The following is a 17,404-nucleotide window of genomic DNA, read 5'->3' as shown; positions in this document are numbered from 1 at the left end:
GCTGGCAGGCTGGATTGTTGACTGTACAAAGACTTCAGAGATGCCCTTCATTCTTTTGGAATATCTGTGGAGATTAGTGGCCCATGGGGAATGGTGAGAGTTGTAGGACTCTTTTCTGTCTAAATATGCATAGGATTGTGCTCTTAGAGTGCTTTACATGACTACTTGGAATTAATTCCCATTGAGTTCATTGGCTTACACTGAGGTAAGTGTGATTGCAGCCTTAATTCTGCAGGCATCAGCAATTGAGAAATTGTAATGTTGTGTCACTTCTAAATAAAGTGGGACGTAAATCTGAGGAAATGTACATAGGTCTGGGCTGCAGTCCTGCACTTTTTCTCTGGAGTGCTCAAAACAGTAGAACGTAAATCTGAATACACATGAACAGGATTGTGCTCTGATATAGGAGTACATCCCATTGAGCTCAGTTGGAGTTATTTCTAACCAAACATACATATGATCTTGTTTCACAACGATACTTGCGTGGCAAGTATCTTTTGTGAAGCAGAATCCCAATTAAAACAGTACAACAATAATATCGAGAAAGAAATACAAATGTTTTTATTTATTTATTAATTCAATCAATCAATGTATGAGTTACGCTGTAGCCGATGCTCTTAAGGGGACGTGCATAATAAAAATACGCAACAAATGCAAATAAATCCATAAAAAGGAATATAATCGCTAGAAAAAGGAAACCTATTGAGCTGCCTTATATTGAATTAGACCATGTGTGCATTTAGCCCACTACTGTCTCTCCAGGATTAGGTGCCCCAGTGCCTTCTAGATGTTTTGGACTACATCTCCCATCAGCGCCGACCGTTGGGTGCTGGCTGGGGATGATGGGATTTGTCGTCCAAAAACCTGCCTACCCCTGGTCTCTTCTGACAGCCACTGTCTCTAGAGGTGCCCATGCAGAAGACTTTCCCGCCACCTCCCAATGGACCCGCCGGGGGTGGGGGGAGAACCTGGGTCCTTTCGCCCCACGTGAGCGGCGGCCCTTCCCTCGGACGACAGTAAGGGCACAGAAAAGGGCACGGAGCTTCGGGCGCTGTTACCGAGCATGCGCGGTAAGGACTGCGCGTGCTCAGTAGCATTCCCCGGTATGGGAAACATTTTGTTTCTGAGGGGCTGCGCGGGCGCTTTTGACTCCGGCAGGAAAGGTTCTTCCGGAGTAGCAGGTAAGTCGGAGCGGCGAGGGAAGCGGGTGGGCTGGTACGAGGGGATGTCGCAAGCGGTTTTAACGGCCTGCCCGGCGACGCGGCGGTTGGACCGGGCGCGCAAGCGAGGGAGCAAGGAAGCGTTTGAAGGGCGGCGTTAACGGCCGAGGGACGCGCGCGCCTCCTCGAGGTTGGGCGGTGGTAACGCAGGAAAAAGGCGGGAGGGGTGGGCGGGGCAAGGCGCGAGCCGGCTTTCGCTGCTTAAAAAAAAGGAGGCCCTTCGGGGAGCGCGTTGGCTGTTCCGCCCACCTCCCTCTGCTCTACGTAAGCGCAAACGTGCCCTTCCAAACACCTCCCGGATTGACCCGTTCTCGTAGCCCTGAGGCCCCACCCTGGTCTCTACTTCCGTAATAATATTTCCTTATGGCCATTGTGCCCAGTCAGGTTGCAGAGGAGGAGCCCTGTGAGTCTGTGGCAGCGGAAACAGCAAAAGACCCTCATGGCGCATTCCAGACTGGGGGTGCTTCCAGTCGGAGGGCGCCTAGCGTTGACCGTCGAGAGGCATTGGGCCGAATGCCCGTATCGGGTTTTTTTTCTTAACGGACTTTCCACGGCAAGAAAAAGGCAGGAAACGCAAAAGGAAAACATGGGAGGGCTACAACTGGAAGACGGTGTCTTCACCCCCTGAGGCGGGGTGGTGGCGCAATAAAAGCCTCGTCTGGAAGTACCGCTTCTGTCATGTAATTGCCCTGCTTTGTTCATGGAATTTTAGAGGGGGTCCATTTGTAAACACCCCCCCCATGTTTTCCCACCGCTTCTTTTGTCTTTCCACAAAATGCGCTTGCTTCCAGACAGGGGGCCCCTGGTGCTACGAACTAGAAGCCGTGATGCAGGTATTCCATCTTTTTCTCCTTAATGGATTTTCTGTACTAAGAAAAAGATGGAAGAAGAGATGGGAAAACTCGGTTGAGGTATGAGTGGAAGACAGTGACTTGACCTGTAAAATTCCATAAGAACATCCGAAGATCCATGCTGGATCAGACCAAGGGTCCATCTAGTCCAGCATTCTGTTCACATAGTGTCCAACCAGCAGTCCACAGGACAGGACATGAGTGTGTGACATTACCTGTCAGTATATAATGTAATGGTTATAGTTATGTATTCCTGTTATATCTCTGCATTTTATGGTGAGGGAGAGAGGACTGGCTGGAAGAATGGTGGGTTTGCATACAGTATGTAAGCTGACTGGCTGAGTGAGTGAAGGGGAGGTGAAGTATGTGTGCTGTATAAAACATGCTTTGCTGTGTGTGTCAGATAGGGAATTGATGTGAGATGGTTTAGGTCAGAGACTAGGAATGAGGGATAAGATCAGAATTAGGATTTGTGATGAGACAGGGTTTGTAAAAGAGATAGAGATAGTGAGGGCTGGTTTAGATCAGCTAGGATTTGTGAGAGGCAGGATTTTAGGACTGAGAGCTGAGAGAGAGGGAGGGAAGTCTGTGGTCACTTGGGAAGTGATTGTTTGAGAGGGTGATTTAGATAAGAGTTCATGAGAGAACCTATATTAATAGAGCCCTTAAGAGTAACCGGTGTATTATTTGGCAGCTTATTACTGTAATTAATAACCTTTTCCTTGTTTAAATGTCCTATGCCTTCTGCTCTTGACTACGTGAGAGGGAGATAATAAAAGGAACAGTACAAGGTTATAGAGAAAGGTCTGTGTGTGTCCTCACAGCAGGAGGATAGGGTAAATGGTAGGACCTAAGCCTTAAAGGTCCTGGTGGCAGTGAAACTGGAGTGTATGTGAGAAGGTGGTTCCTGCTGGGGGTGAGAAAAGCCTTAGAGAAGGGGAATTCTCATTAGGAGAAAGCAGGAACACCACAAGCGCAACAGCACCCTCCTGCTCATGTTCCCCAGCAACTGGTGTACATAGGCATACTGCCTTTGATACTGGAGGTAGCATAGAGCCATCAGGAGTGGTAGCCATTGATAGCCTTATCCTCCATAAATTTTCCTAACCCCCTTTTACAGCCATCCGAATTGGTGGCCACCACTATGTCTTGTGGTAGGAAACTCCATAGTTTAACTATGTGCTGTATGAAGAAATACTTCCATGAACAAGGAAGGGCAATAGCACAATAAATGCCTCGTCTGGAAGTAAGGGGGGCATGGGGAATCTGTTAAGGACAAAAGAAGGAATAGCTGCAGAACATCTTTGGACCAGCAGTGGTAGAAACCCTCTTTCTGGAAGCACCCTAAGGAAATAATCCTAACTCCTGGAGCTAGCTTGCTGGAGGGGGCGGAGGTGCCCCTGTGCTGGTGAAGAGGAACTCTACCAGCTGCTGGGGGCTCCGTTCTGCCTGTGGAAAACTCCTTCCAGCAATAGCTGGTGGAAGCCCCCAAAACAGGGCCCCTTTCTTTGCTGGCCAACATAAGCTAGCAGGGCTTAGGATGCAACGGTCGATCCAGCTCTCTGCTCCTTCCCAAGCCCGCTTTAGATTGCTCTGTATAATTTTATTATGGCATAGGCTTTCGTAGAGTAGGGTCCACTTCATTAGGTGCACGAAGAGTTATCCTCTTTTCCCTTACACATGAGTGTAGAAATTTTATTTTTTTTTAACAGTGAGATCAGGTGAAAATGAAATGCAAAATACACAGGCTGTGACAATTACATTTTGCATACTTTCAAGCTTTAACATAATTGTCACAGATAATGGGTTGGATCCCGACTTACACTCAGCGGATTTGTGCTGACGCTGGAGGAAGCAAGGGCAGAGGTGATCTTTGCCAATTTCTCCCTGCAGCCCTTTACGTTCTCCCAAAAACTGTTCCAAAAGGACGGGGGACCCTCCATACCAGTGTGGGAGGTGGAACTGGGGGAATTTGTGAAAATTTATTGTATAGTCACAGACCCATTCAATCAGCAAAAATAATTTATCATAATTTGTTAATCGTTAAGGTGCCACAAGACTCTTTGCTGTGCATCCTACCAAGACTATCAGGGTAACATGCATGGGATTATCTCCTTTTATCCCTGCAATAACCCTGTTGGGAAAATGTTGCCATGTGCAGCAGAAGTCACATGTGTGGCAGCTTTCCCTTTGATGCAGTTCTTAAAAGAGCAAGAACTCTGTCTTGGGATCTGGACTTGACAACTTATCATTATTTTGTGGTTTTGGTGACCAGAAACAAAGGAGGAAGGGGACCTCTATAGCTTTTTAAAAATTATGCAAAATATGGAGTTTTAGTGCAGCTTTTTACCCCCTGCTGATAAGTGACACCTGCTGACATTTCCTCTTTCACACAACTGTGGAAGGTACAGCAGCCCTGTCCTCCTTTGCATCTGGTACTCAACTTTGTGGTCATGTGTCACTTCTGATGGTCTGTACAACCTTGAAAGGTGTCTTATTCAAGCAACATTTTTCCTTGTTTGCGGTGAAGAAATGAACTGGAGGGTGATGCTGACGCTGGAGAATTTGGCCCAGTTGCATCGTGCCTGCAGACAGCTGCACTCTCTGGCTTATGGGAAAGTACACCGAACACAGTGGAAGCCTGTCCTGTCATCTGCCTACCCCATGTGCCCAGTTCAGCTGTGCCCTCTGCTCTGGCAGCGAGACACCAACTCACAATTCAGGCTTTTAACAACCAAGGAGGTAATTAACAGTTACTTCATTCTTGCTTCCAAGAACTCCTGTTGTGTGCTTCTGGCCTATGAAATGAAAGCCCCTGCTGTTCGCAGAGGGATCTTCAGTGAATGCTGTGGAACAGTGATTAATGCAAAAGAGATGTGTGCAAGTGTTTGAACTTTTCTGAACAAGCGCGTGTGTGCTTTTGGCCCAGCCAGTCTTGAAAAGTACAAACCTAGAAGAGAAACCTGTCGGAAACAAGGTCTGAAAGGGTAGTGTGACACAACAAGTCAGTTAATTCTTTATCTCTCAATTTTGTTTTGAACTTGATAAGGGGAGAGGGGTTCTACACTTACTTTATGTTGGGTTCTACCCACCTTTCCCCATACTGAGCATCAGATTTCTATTAAGTGGAGTCAGCACATAGAGATCTTTGCCCACAGCTGTGTCTGTGTGTAGCTGCTTGCCATAATCTGTCGATTGCAATGATGGAATATTGAAATAGTTTCTAGAAGGAGCTATTTCACGTGGCTTCAGTCTCACTCAACAACCATGTCCAACTTTGGGAAGGAATTGAATGATTGAGGTAGGAAAGGAGTCAACACCACCGAATTGCCTGGAGAGTGTGACAAGCCAGAGCCCCCTTGAGATGTCTTGTACTTCCTTGTGCCCACCCACTCCCAAGCTACCCTCCACATAGTTTAAGATCTTGGTCACCAGAACAGGAGAATTGTCAAGCATGAATAAAAATACTGTCCTTAGTAGTTTCATTTTCTTTCTTTCTTTCTTTCTTTCTTTCTTTCTTTCTTTCTATTATTGTTATTATTATTATTACTATTACTATTATTACTATTACTACTACTACATTTATATCCTACCTTTTTCCCTCTTGCAAGGAACCCAAGGTGGCTCACATAGTCCTCCTCTCCATTTTATTTTCACAACAGCCCTGTGAGGTAGGTTAGGCTGAGAGTCAGTGATGGGCCCAATCTCAGTTACTATGAATTTTAGAAAAACGATTATACCTGTCAGAGGACACTGTATACGTGCCCAAAGGCATTCTGTACTTACACTGATTTTTTTTTTTTAGTAGATTCCTTTCAGATTGAAAAGGGCACTCTGCAGGTGCTCGGAGGTGTTTTAGTTTGAAAGAGCTTTGTTCTAATCAAGGGGAGAAAGACTCTTCGTACATTCACTCTGTACAAGACACTCAGGCAGCCTGGCATGGTCACCACTTTTCTCACAGTGGCTGTGAGAAAAGGCATTACGCTTTCCTGGCACTCAGATTCTCAGTATATTTACCCAGAGAAACAGTCCCCTGGATTTCAGCGGTGCTTGGAATTTCAGTGGTGCTTGGAATTTTTGTGATGATCTATGATTGAAACAAATTGAAGGACTGAGTTTTAAGATTCTTGAAGGAGAAGCCTCCCAAAAAGGAAACACTGGTAAAAATACAGAGGATTTCCCTAGTGGTCCTTAGCATTGTCAGTCAGCACAAGGGTAGGTTGCACAAGCGCTCTCCTGCCTGATTCACTCTTGGATCAGGCACTCTTATCTCCATCTTGGAGATCCATCTTATCTCCATCTTGACCAAATCAAAGCAATTTTCAGATTTGACAAAAATAGCAAGAATGTAAAAATCTTTGGATGTGAATGAGATATGGGGAGAAAGGCGTTGTGTTTCCTGCTTGTCTGCATCTCTATCACCTCCAAAATACAATTATTTCTGTTTGTAAACAGCTACGTTTCAGACACGATGGGAAGTGTGGAGACGGGATGTATATTAATAGTGTCATATAATTTTGATTTAAAGATCATGTATAGCTTCTCTTGAAACTGCTGCCTTTCCGCTCAGCCCCATGCACTTATTGAATTGTTCTGCAGAGAAAGAAATTGGGCAAGGAGAAACTGCGACCAATACAATCGAAACCAGAGAAGCAGGAGGTTGAGATAAGGCCCAGGATGACGGTGGATGACCTTGCAAAAGCTATGCGTAAAGATGTAGGTGAGTCTGTTTCTTTGACTGAACAATGCACTGAATTTACCAAGGGAGTCATCCTTTTGAGCTTGCTCTCGACTGGCTCCCCTTTGAGGCCTTTGTGGTGCAGCTTGGTGCATGAATTCCAAGAAGGGTTGCGTATTTCCAGCTCACATGCAGGAGCATCTGCTATGGAACCAGAAAAAGGCAATAAACTTCTGCCTGCCTGGCCTCAATTCCAGCAAAAGCCTCTTATACCCTCCTTATCTCAGGTTATAGCTTCCAATCACACAGAAAGAGAGCACAGGAGGAAAATTCACTTGATGGTTGACTGCATATGTCCCTTCTGCTAATGTCTGGTTTTTCAGGGACTTGGAGTTTAATCTAAGAATTGCCTGGCCTGTGGCAGGAACCTGGCCTAGTTAGCTTCCTGGAATTGTATGTGCTCAGGCCTCAGAGCCCACTACAGGCACAAAATGTGTGGCAATGTGTGCAACACTGCCACTTGCCATTGGCAGGCAGCATGAAGGCTTTGGTCAGGCTTTCTGTAAGCACTTGGAGCCAGGCCTTCTGTCCTTACCTGGTTAACAGAGCAGTAGCTTTTATATGTTACTCCTTAGCCTCCAGCTCTCTGCTTCTAGGCTCAAAGCCCCCAAATGACTTTGGGGACCTTGAGATGCAAGACACACACTCCAAGTCTAGATTCAAGTAGGGCCACCCACAACCTTGGCTTGACCCTGGCAGCACTGGTCAAGATCTCACCCATGGGTCTTTTCATGCCAGGCTACTGAGATCTTTCTGGGAGTTCTTCCCTGGGGACGCAGGTAGCTGCTGAGGGCAGTTGTGTCCAAGCAGCATTTTGTGGTTGGGGCTGGTCTGCAGGGCTGTTCAGAAAGGTGATGGATCTGTGTCCAATGCACATCCAACCACTGTGCAAATTGGCAAATTATGGTTGTGCTATTTTAAATATTTCCTCATCTGTCCCCCTGCCCCTGTTCACACCAAGGAGGTGGGGGGAAGCCGAGATTGCGGGTCCAGCGCAAGCCATTTCTTTCATGGCAGGAGTTAACACTTTCAGTCCCCCAGAAAGGGTACCAGCTTTGCCTCGGTTCCTAAACAAAGTGTGAAAGTGAAAATGCAAGAGGCCACAGTGCCCCAAGGATGGGTTGTTGGTCAACGGTAGAGCATGCACAAGTAGAAAGTCCCACTTTCAGTCCCTGGTCCAGCTAAGTGATCCCAGGTTGAAGGGCTGGACTAGGCCGTTGCCTGACACCTCGGAGAATTGCTTCCAGTCAGAGTAGGCAGCATTGGGTTCAATGAACGATTGATCTAGCTCAGAATAAGGCAGCTCCTTCTTTCTATCCACACCCTCAGACTCACTTGAGCTAGAGGCACAGAGATAGGGTGCTTGCGTAGCTCTGCTTGCATAGCAGCATTTTCTTTCTGTGCTGCTTTTGGTGTTTATTTAGTGCCAATGAAGGGGGAACAAACCTCACAGCTTTCTTGGTCAGTGGTGGAGGTTATTCCTCCCACTCCTGGGTAATCTAATCTCCCTCTGTTAATCTGGGTTCAAATTTGCACCCCAGTGGGTAAAGCTCCAGGACCACAGACTCAAGATTATAACTCAAAAAAAGAAAGCCAGCTGTGTTGACCATAAGCTTAATTCAAAATCCATATTAGTGCAGTATCTTTATTAGGCCAACCAAAAGATCAACAAAAATATGCAAGCTTTTTATAACATCTTGCCTGATGAAGAGATCTTGAGATTTTGAAAACTTTCACATTTTTTGCAGAGGCTTTTGGTTTCCTAATAAAGGTATACTAATATGGATTTTGGAAAATTGCATCTGAAACAAATGAAACAGCCATCCATTTTAGTCTATCATTCTGGTCTGTTGTTTGCTTAATTACAATGATTCAGCATCCATTTCACCATCCATTGAAGCAAATGAGCACTTAAGTTGAGTCCAGCCTTCCTTTTTTCATTACATACTACTTGGGTCAATTTCCCTCTCAATTTCACAGCCTTTCTCAGGACAGGAGACCAAAGTCTGTGTCTGATATCTGCTGACGCAGGAGTTCTGTAGCAGAGCTCATGTCACTCATTAGCCCCTTTTAATTGTTTCAATATTTCCTGCCTTTCCAGTACCACGAAGGCCTGTGAAGGAGATTTGTACAAGATGTCTTTCATCCTCCGGAGCATTCCTCAGCCATCTGCTTCCGATGTGCTTGAGCTACTTTCATCTGAGAAAAGTTTGAATTAAAGGCATTTGCTGTAGAATTGGTCCCAGTGGGATGCTTTGTGTGTGTGGTTGTGGAAAACAATCCTTTGTTGTAATCCTTTTGCTGGCTACATTTAGATTTTCTTCACTGCGTGAAATATATTAACAAAGGTGGTAATAATAATAATGGCATTACAGTACGTGATCTTTACACCAGAACCTAGCAAAATATCAAGGTCTAAATCCTGTGACTGTGGTGGTGGTGGCTACAGCTCCCAACCCTGGACCGTGGCCTATGTGACAAAGACACTCTCCAGTATCACAGGGGTCTTCCTGAAATTGGAGCATTGCCCAACTCAGTGTTCTGTTCCTCTACTCAGATCATATACATGAAGCCCTGCTAAACACAGACGTTGATTTAGACTCGCTAGAGCCAGATTCAGTGTTAGATGAAATGTGGATCCGGGACATTGTTAAAAAATCGGGCATGAAATACAAATGGGCCAAGGTGAAAGAAGAAAAAATAAAAGAAAACAAAGATGCTGTAAGGAGGTAAAATCTCTGGTTATTTAGTTTTGGATTGTGCATACCCTGTTTTGTTTCCATAACTTTTTCCGCTGCTCCCAGTTCATGTTCATGGTCTTTGATATACAGTTAATATGTTTGGATCCTAACTTTGAATGGAAGGATTAGAAACGTAATAAATTAATAAAGGAGCTCTCGTTCGTGGAGGCAGAGTCACAGCCATGGAAGGGGTCTTTTCATGAGTGTGCCTCTCCTTATGTGAATGGAAACTCCTTTTGGTTATGGAGCAATTGATGTTGTGCTTTCAGTGTTCCTTGTATTTCACATACATTCTGAGTAATGTTTACAGCAGCTGGGTATGGTAAGCAAGAATTATCCCCATATAGCAGATGCTGACAGACCATGGCTTGCCTAAAACCATATATAGAGTTTGTGATTGTCATGAAGTTTGAACTGGTGACCTCATAGAATACAGCTAATTTTCTTAGCCACTGTTCTGTGCCAAATCACCGAAAGAGCTAACTGACAGTTGAGAAAACCTCCGCCTGACTAGTCACCTTGAAGAAATCGTTATTTGCCACAGGCAACAAAACAAGTAGCTGTTAGGGAAGGGCTGTAACTCAGTGGTAGAGCCCCTGCTTTGCATGCCAAAGGTCCCAGGTTCAATCCGCAGCATCTCCAGGTAGGGCTGGGAAAGACCCCTGTCTGAAAGAGTCAGTATGACTTGCTGTAAGGCAGCTTCCTATGTTCCTGTTCATAATCCCAAATAAAACTCATTGAAATCCTGAAATGTTCACATGAGCATAGACTTTGAAATGAAAACCTTTCCAAGATCTGTTATCTCTTTTCACCCAGTGAATTAATAAAGCACTGAGAGAAATAAAACTCTTTGCTGTAAACAGGGCACCATGTTTCATTTAGTCATAAATTCATGCTTTCCCCTTTTTCTGTAAGAAGAATAGATCTTGGCAGGACTCTTGCTTTGAGCTGTTACTAGTTACTGATGGTCACATGCAGAGATCATTGCTACTCAGAAATGTAAAGGAATCTGTTAAGAGGAGAATGTTAAGGAGAAACACAAGGAGTGTTTCTTTCATTTGCAAACCAAATGTGTTGCTCTTCATTGCAGGCCTCCTGCAGATCCCGCTAGCTTAACCTCAAGGCCACCTGTTGTTACCATACTGGGCCATGTTGACCATGGAAAAACCACATTACTTGACAGCCTGCGAAAAACTCAAGTGGCAGCAATGGAGGCAGGAGGCATCACCCAGCATATCGGTGCTTTTCTTGGTAGGGTTTATTTGAGTAATTTAAAGTGCACTAATTATAATACTTGCTTGTGTTTAGACCAGGAGTGGCAACCTGTGGCTCTCCAGCTGATGATAGACTACAGTTCCCTTCACCCTTGACATAAGAAGAACTATGCTGGAACAAACCAAGGGTCTATCTAGTTGAGTATTCTGTTCACACGGTGGCCGACCAGCTGCCCATGGGGCATGAGTGCAACAGCACCCTCCCACCCATGTTCCCCAGCAACTGGTGTACACAGGCATACTGCCTCTGATGCTGGAGGTAGCACATAGCCATCAGGACTAGTAGCCTGTGAAAGCCACGAATTTGTCTAATCCCACTTTTAAAGCCTTCCAAAGTGGTGGCCATTTTGTGGTAGCAAATTCCATAGTTTAACTATGCAGTGTGTGAAGAAATACTTCCTTTTATCTGTCCTGAATCTCCCACCAATCAGCCTTATAGGATGACCCTGGGTTCTCATATTATGAGAGAGGGAGAAAAATGTCTCACGGTCCACTTTCTCCACACCATGCATAATTTTGTAGACCTCTATCATGTCTCCCCTTACCCTCTTTTTTTCCAAGCCAAACAATCCCAGCTGCTGTAACTTTCCCTCATAGGGGAGCTGCTCAAAGGGATCATTTTAGTTCCCTCTTTCTGCCCTTTTTTCAACTCTGCAATAGGTGTGGTGACCAGAACTGTACACAGTATTCTAAGTGTGGCCGCACCATCGATTTGTATAAGGACAGTATCATATTGGCAGTTTTATTCTCAATTCCTTGCCTAATTATGCCTAACATGGAGTTTGCCTTTTTTTTATAGCATCAGCACACTGGGTTGACATTTTCACTGAGCTGTCCACCACAACCCCAAGATCTCTTTCTTGGCCGGTCACCGCTAGCTCAGATCCCATCAGGTTATACTTGGTTGGGGTTTTTAGCCACAACCTTTACACTTCCTTATGTTGAACCACATTTGCCATTTAGATGCCCATTCCCCCAGTTTGGAGAGATCCTTTTGGCTCTCATCACAATCCCTTTTTGTTTTAACCACCCTAAATAATTTGGTGTCATCAGCAACATTGGCCGCTTCACTGCTCCTGATTTATAAACCATGGTAGTTGAATCCCAACAACAGGATATCCAGTCTTGCTTTAGATGTACTCTGCCAGCTAATCATTGTTTGGTACAAAACTTTGCTTTTTGTTTTTTGCTATTTATAAAGCAGCCTAATGTGCATTTTGTGCTGCTAACACGTATTGAGCTAGTGTAGAGTAGTGGCTAAGAGACTATGAATCAGGAAGTCTCTGACTGAGCCTTCCCTCTGCCACGAACTCAGTGCAGTAGCCTTAAGCGAGCCACTACTCTCTCACAGCCTCAGTCCCTCCAACCTCTGCCTGGGGATGATAATAGTGGAATACCTTGCAGGGTTGTTGTAAGGATTACAACAAGGTCATGCGTATGAATTGCTAAGAACCTCAAAATCTATATAAATGCATATTAATATGAGAAAAAATACGTAGATGCTGCTGAAAGGGTCCTAAGTGTCACTGTAATGTTAACAAGGTTCAAATGCTTGCTTATCCATGAAGCTCCCTGATCTGGCCAAGAGCAAGCAACTACATCTCAACCCAGTCTATTTCCTATGGTGTTCTGGTGTCAAAAAGCAGTTCTGAATCTTAAGGTCCATTCTTCAGGAAGGCATACAGTGATGCTTGGACTGCAGCCAAGTGACTATCAAATTCAAATATTTTCAGCAGACATCTCTGCTAGAAATCAGAGTTTAGCTCAGCCTTCCCCAACCTCATGCTCTCTAGATGTGTGGACTACCACTCCCATAATCCCCAGCCAGTATAGCCACTACCAGATTGGGGAAGGCTGGTTTATGAGGAATTGAAGCCTTGACAGAAGCAGTCCTTTGTATGGGAAGTTATATGGAAATGACGCAAGGAGCACAGAATTCTTGTTCAAAAGAGATTGTGTGCATTTTCGTTCTTGCAGTGCATTTGCCTTCTGGAGAAAAGATAACATTTCTGGATACTCCCGGCCATGCTGCCTTTTCAGCCATGAGGGCGAGAGGTACACAAGTCACTGATATTGTTATATTGGTGATAGCCGCAGAAGACGGTGTAATGAGGCAGACTGTGGAATCTATTCAACATGCTAAAAATGCCAAAGGTACAGCAGACTTTTTTTTTTGCTGGGGGAGGTGGTGGGGGGCAGATATAAGTACCACAGTTCATAAACTGCACATAGCCACAGAATGTTCCTCCATACATTCCTGAGCCCTAGGTGCACAAATCAGATGTATATCTTTAATGTGCTCCCTTTGAAATGATGAAAACGAAGCAACTTAAATGTTCTTTCACTCAGTGGAACTGCAGGATTTGGAAAATGTCCTTGGCTGTGTTTGGACCGTCCCCTTTTTTCTTTCTCAGTTCCAGTTATTGTTGCTATCAACAAATGTGACAAGCCTGAAGCTGATCCTGACACAGTAAAGAAAGAACTGCTGGCTCATGATGTGGTTTGCGAAGAGTACGGAGGAGATGTTCAGACTGTCCATATCTCCGCATTAAAGGTAATGCAAACCAACCTAAGAGCCATCGTTGTGCTAAATATGGGCCGTCTGTGGGCTTTATTTCCAGAAAATGAAAGCTGGACCTTGACACCGAGTAGTGCAATGTTTTCAGGGTGGCTTTACCCAGACAGTTTCTTCCGCTGCAAGCTGACATCCTGAAGTCCCCATGTGGTGGAAATCAACATTAAAGCAGATGATGCAAAGGGCTTAACAGATGTAAGGACAGAAAACTTTTACAAACTCAAGTTGGCCTGTGATCCAGAAGCATGTTTCATTTTCTCATAAGCTAGTTCCAATAAAATCCCTGCTGGAAGGTGTATTATTTCATGGTGCCAAAAAAAATTGTGTCCATCTGCCCATCGGATGTCCCTCTGCGGGTGTAAATCCACAGATTAGTAGATTAATCAATGAAACCTGTATCTGATTGGTTTGTGAGAAAATTAGTGAGGACAATTTGTGATATTGCACCCGCCCAGCCTTACCAATCATAGCTGCCATATGGTGTCTGTTCATGGAAGCTGTTGCAGTGAGGTGGAAAAAAATCCAAAATCCACAGTTGGGCAGTACCTTTACTAGGACCCACCAAAATGCTACAAAAGTATGCAAGTTTTCTAGTTCTTCAGAACTCTTCATCAAGCTATGTGGTACAAAAAGCAGGGAAACAGAAGAAAGAAACAGAAAAGTCCAAAAATTAGGCCATATAGTGTGAACCATTCATGTATGGTGCTTCTCCATACAGATTAGATTTTTTCCCCGTGCCATTGCAAATGGCCAAAAAAGCCCCCTACACCAATAAGAAAATAAAGTTGTATGGAGAAAACTGGGCTATGCTAATGCATATTATGAGTTCCTGTACACAGATACCTGGCCATGTGATGGCTGTCTCCTCCATGTAGAGTGATTTAATGCAGCCTCTGTGTGAAAGCCATGACTGTGCCCTATCCCTAAGTTGCCTTCTGTGCAACAATTTAGACTTTCAGTCTACAAATCCACTGGGTTAACACATTTAGGGCCCAATCCTATGCATGTTTAGACACAGAAAAGGCCTACAACGTCTAGCATTCCCCAGCCAGCCATTTCCTTTATCCTGCTGTGACTCATATTTTTTTTTCTGGACTATATTATTTGTAGGGTGACAACTTAATGGCTTTAGCAGAAGCCACTGTCACTCTTGCTGAGGTGTTGGAACTGAAGGCGGACTACAAAGGCCTGGTAGAAGGTACCATAGTGGAGTCTCGCACAGATAAAGGAAAAGGGTAAGCCACAGGCATGCGTCTTTTCATTTCATGCCAGAATTTCCTATTTTCTTGGCCATGGGTTGCACTGGAATTTCAAAAAAAGCCCTTAATTGGTAGACAAGGCTCAAGAAGATCTCATATTTTTAAAAATCTGTGAATTAATCTTTGTTGATTTAAAACTTAAATGTTTGTGCATTAAAGATTTCTTCTAAATAAAATCAAGAGGATTTGTTGTTTTGGATTCCGTAGCCTGTTCTCTCTAGCACCACATTGATACAGTCAGTGTGAAACTGACATATACATTTGCCCTTATGGAGAACCACTGTGGCATAGTGGCTCTAGTGCTGGATATGGACCAAGGGGACTTGTTCAAGAGGAGACCTTAGTCAGTCCTGAGTGCCCTTCGGCTAGTGATCATCTCCAGCCTAACCTACCAAACAGGGTTGTTGTGCAGATAACTTAGGGGGGAAGCATATGTACACTGCCCTAAACTGTTTGGAGGAAGAACATGGTACAAACATGATAAACAAATATTAAAGTAAATAGAAAGCATGTATTGTGAATGTATTGATGTATTAAACTGTTCGTAATCCGCATTTTGTACCTGAACATTTCAGGGTTGCTCACAACATAAAAAATGCACATCAAAAGCATTAAGTTAGTTGTAAATGTGCAAGCAGATGTAATTTTCTGTCCTTTGTCTTCCCCATCCCCAGTCCAGTGACCACAGCCATCATCCAAAGAGGCACTCTGAGAAAGGGATGCATTCTGGTTGCAGGAAAAAGCTGGGCCAAAGTGCGTCTGATGTTCGATGAGAATGGCAAGGCCATGGGGACTGCTTCTCCGAGTGTGCCGGTGGAGATTGTAGGGTGGAAGGAGATCCCTTCAGCGGGAGAGGAAATCCTTGAAGTAGAATCTGAGGTACTGCAGGTTTCCTGTTTTAGGATTTAAACCTCGTGTCCCCAGGGTTGCTTCTGTCACTGGACACATGGGACAGTTGTCCCCGGTTCCAGGCTTTAGGGGGCATCCGAGGGCCGGTTGCAGGGAAGAGATATTGGAAAGCAGGAGCAGCCTAGTCCTGTGGAATGAGTAAATATGGGTTGCCTTCAACTGCAGCAATGCAAGAAAGTATGAACATTTCGGAAACAGAAGCCAGTTGAAAGCTGGCACTGGCCCGTTAGGACCTGTTTCCTTCCACCCCATTACCTTGGGTGGTGCTTTGGAGGGAGGGCTCTTCCTCATTTCTGTGCTTTCTTCTCATTCTGAGCCCATTGCAGGTGGTGCAACTGTAGAAGACAAAGTGGGGCCCATGTTCTCTCTGCACAGAGCTGCATCTGCTCTTCCTTTTCCTCCCCACTCTTGTTACAGATCTGGCCTTTGCTGAGGGTTTTCAAACTATAGCTGCAATATTTTCGAAGACTTTTGTGCCAGTTAACTACCCATAGCTGATCAATACACTTCAGACAAAGGATATGCCAAAAATTATTTTAGGTGGATTCAATTTCGGTTTTGTACTAACAAAAATTAGTAAGGGAAAATATTTTGATCCATTTTTTTATTTTTATTAGACATATACTTGTAGCATCATATCAAAATATAATGTACATGAAATGTCATAAAAACATTTGTGTTGTTAGAATTTAGAAATAAAAGTTCCTAAACGTTTCTTGTTCTTAGACTTCTAGTCATAACAGCTTAAAAAGGAGAGATCTCATTCTAAGTACCATGTTCCCCATTCAGTACTGAATAGGCTATTCAGTTGACAGGTGCACAGGCCTGGTGAGCTTCTAATAAGAAGCTCCCATATTCTAAAATCAGCATATATTTGTATATTTTTGTGTAGACATTACCTCATAACCAATATTACCTACTGTCCCATAAATTCAGGCTCACAGTATTAATTATCTCATTGTTATTAAACATTCCTGAAAAATTAAAACATACAAAAAAGGCTTATGTGTACACCTTTCATGCTACTGAAGATCAGTTTTGACTTATACATTTGAGAAGCGAACTCCTTACTCAAAATTTGACAATTAAACCTAAGTTTATAAATTTTTCTAGACATCTGTATATCAAGCTTTTTGATGTGTCTACCTTACACGATATTTTTCACTCATTAACTGATAAGAGAAAAATGTAAGTACACTTTTGACCTAGAATAATACAGTCTCACACCTGTTCATTCCTCTGGTAACTCAAATAACACCTTGGCCCAAGTGATAGATGGTTTTAACTCAGCAGTTTCTCTTTGGACAGCTATTTTTTATGCCTGTTACCCAGAATACATTGTGAACCTGCTTGTGTCTTCGTGTATTTTCCCTTTAATACAATTATTACTTTTTACTTATTTACATTTTCAAATTATGAACTATCATTAAACATTTGGCATTGGCATTTACCTTATATTGTTTTATGAGAAGCGGGTTAGCATTTTCTCAGTAGTCTTCCCAGCAAGTCCAGTAAAGCAAAATTCGCTATTTCCTAAAAATCCAGGACACCCTGCACCAGCTAAGGCAGGACAGGAGTGGAGGCGGGAATGGGGGCACCAGATGCAGTGGAACCTCCATCACGCTTTGAGCCTATCCAAGGATACTGCCCTCTGTTGGAGACATGAGGCAGTTTCTAATGCTGCCCATATGTCAGCAGGACCTGCCGGTGGCGCAACAGGAAGCTAGCACTACCTAAAGCAATTGGAAACAAGCCAAAATGCTAATTTCCAGAACAGAACAGGTCCATGAAGCTCAGAGAAGCAAGCCCTGCTGACCTGTCCCATTCCAGAAACAAG

At 44.1% G+C, this 17,404-nt stretch overlaps 1 protein-coding gene across 3 annotated transcripts in view; it reads left to right on the top strand.

The window, feature by feature from the left end:
• Positions 1-1,087: 1,087 nt before the first annotated feature.
• Positions 1,088-17,404, top strand: part of MTIF2 (mitochondrial translational initiation factor 2) — a 23,949-nt gene continuing 7,632 nt past the window's right edge. The window contains exons 1-9 of one of the 3 annotated variants that reach the window (XM_084829259.1): positions 1,088-1,181; positions 4,602-4,813; positions 6,671-6,791; positions 9,367-9,538; positions 10,641-10,801; positions 12,802-12,978; positions 13,239-13,378; positions 14,510-14,634; positions 15,333-15,537. In XM_084829259.1, coding sequence (XP_084685385.1) covers positions 1,106-1,181; positions 4,602-4,813; positions 6,671-6,791; positions 9,367-9,538; positions 10,641-10,801; positions 12,802-12,978; positions 13,239-13,378; positions 14,510-14,634; positions 15,333-15,537 — 1,389 coding nt within the window. In that variant the 5' untranslated portion in view covers positions 1,088-1,105. Of the gene's footprint in view, positions 1,182-1,466; positions 1,485-1,592; positions 2,054-4,601; positions 4,814-6,670; positions 6,792-9,366; positions 9,539-10,640; positions 10,802-12,801; positions 12,979-13,238; positions 13,379-14,509; positions 14,635-15,332; positions 15,538-17,404 lie in introns of those variants that run through there. The other 2 variants (XM_084829261.1, XM_084829260.1) reach the window with 2 other exon arrangements.

Source organism: Heloderma suspectum, chromosome 1, assembly GCF_057233095.1.
Source record: "Heloderma suspectum isolate Gila_16-S chromosome 1, 16-S_ref, whole genome shotgun sequence".
NCBI classification, from domain to species: domain Eukaryota; kingdom Metazoa; phylum Chordata; class Lepidosauria; order Squamata; family Helodermatidae; genus Heloderma; species Heloderma suspectum.
Note: the sequence above shows the minus strand (reverse complement) of the source record. Positions and strands in the feature narration are given on the sequence as shown.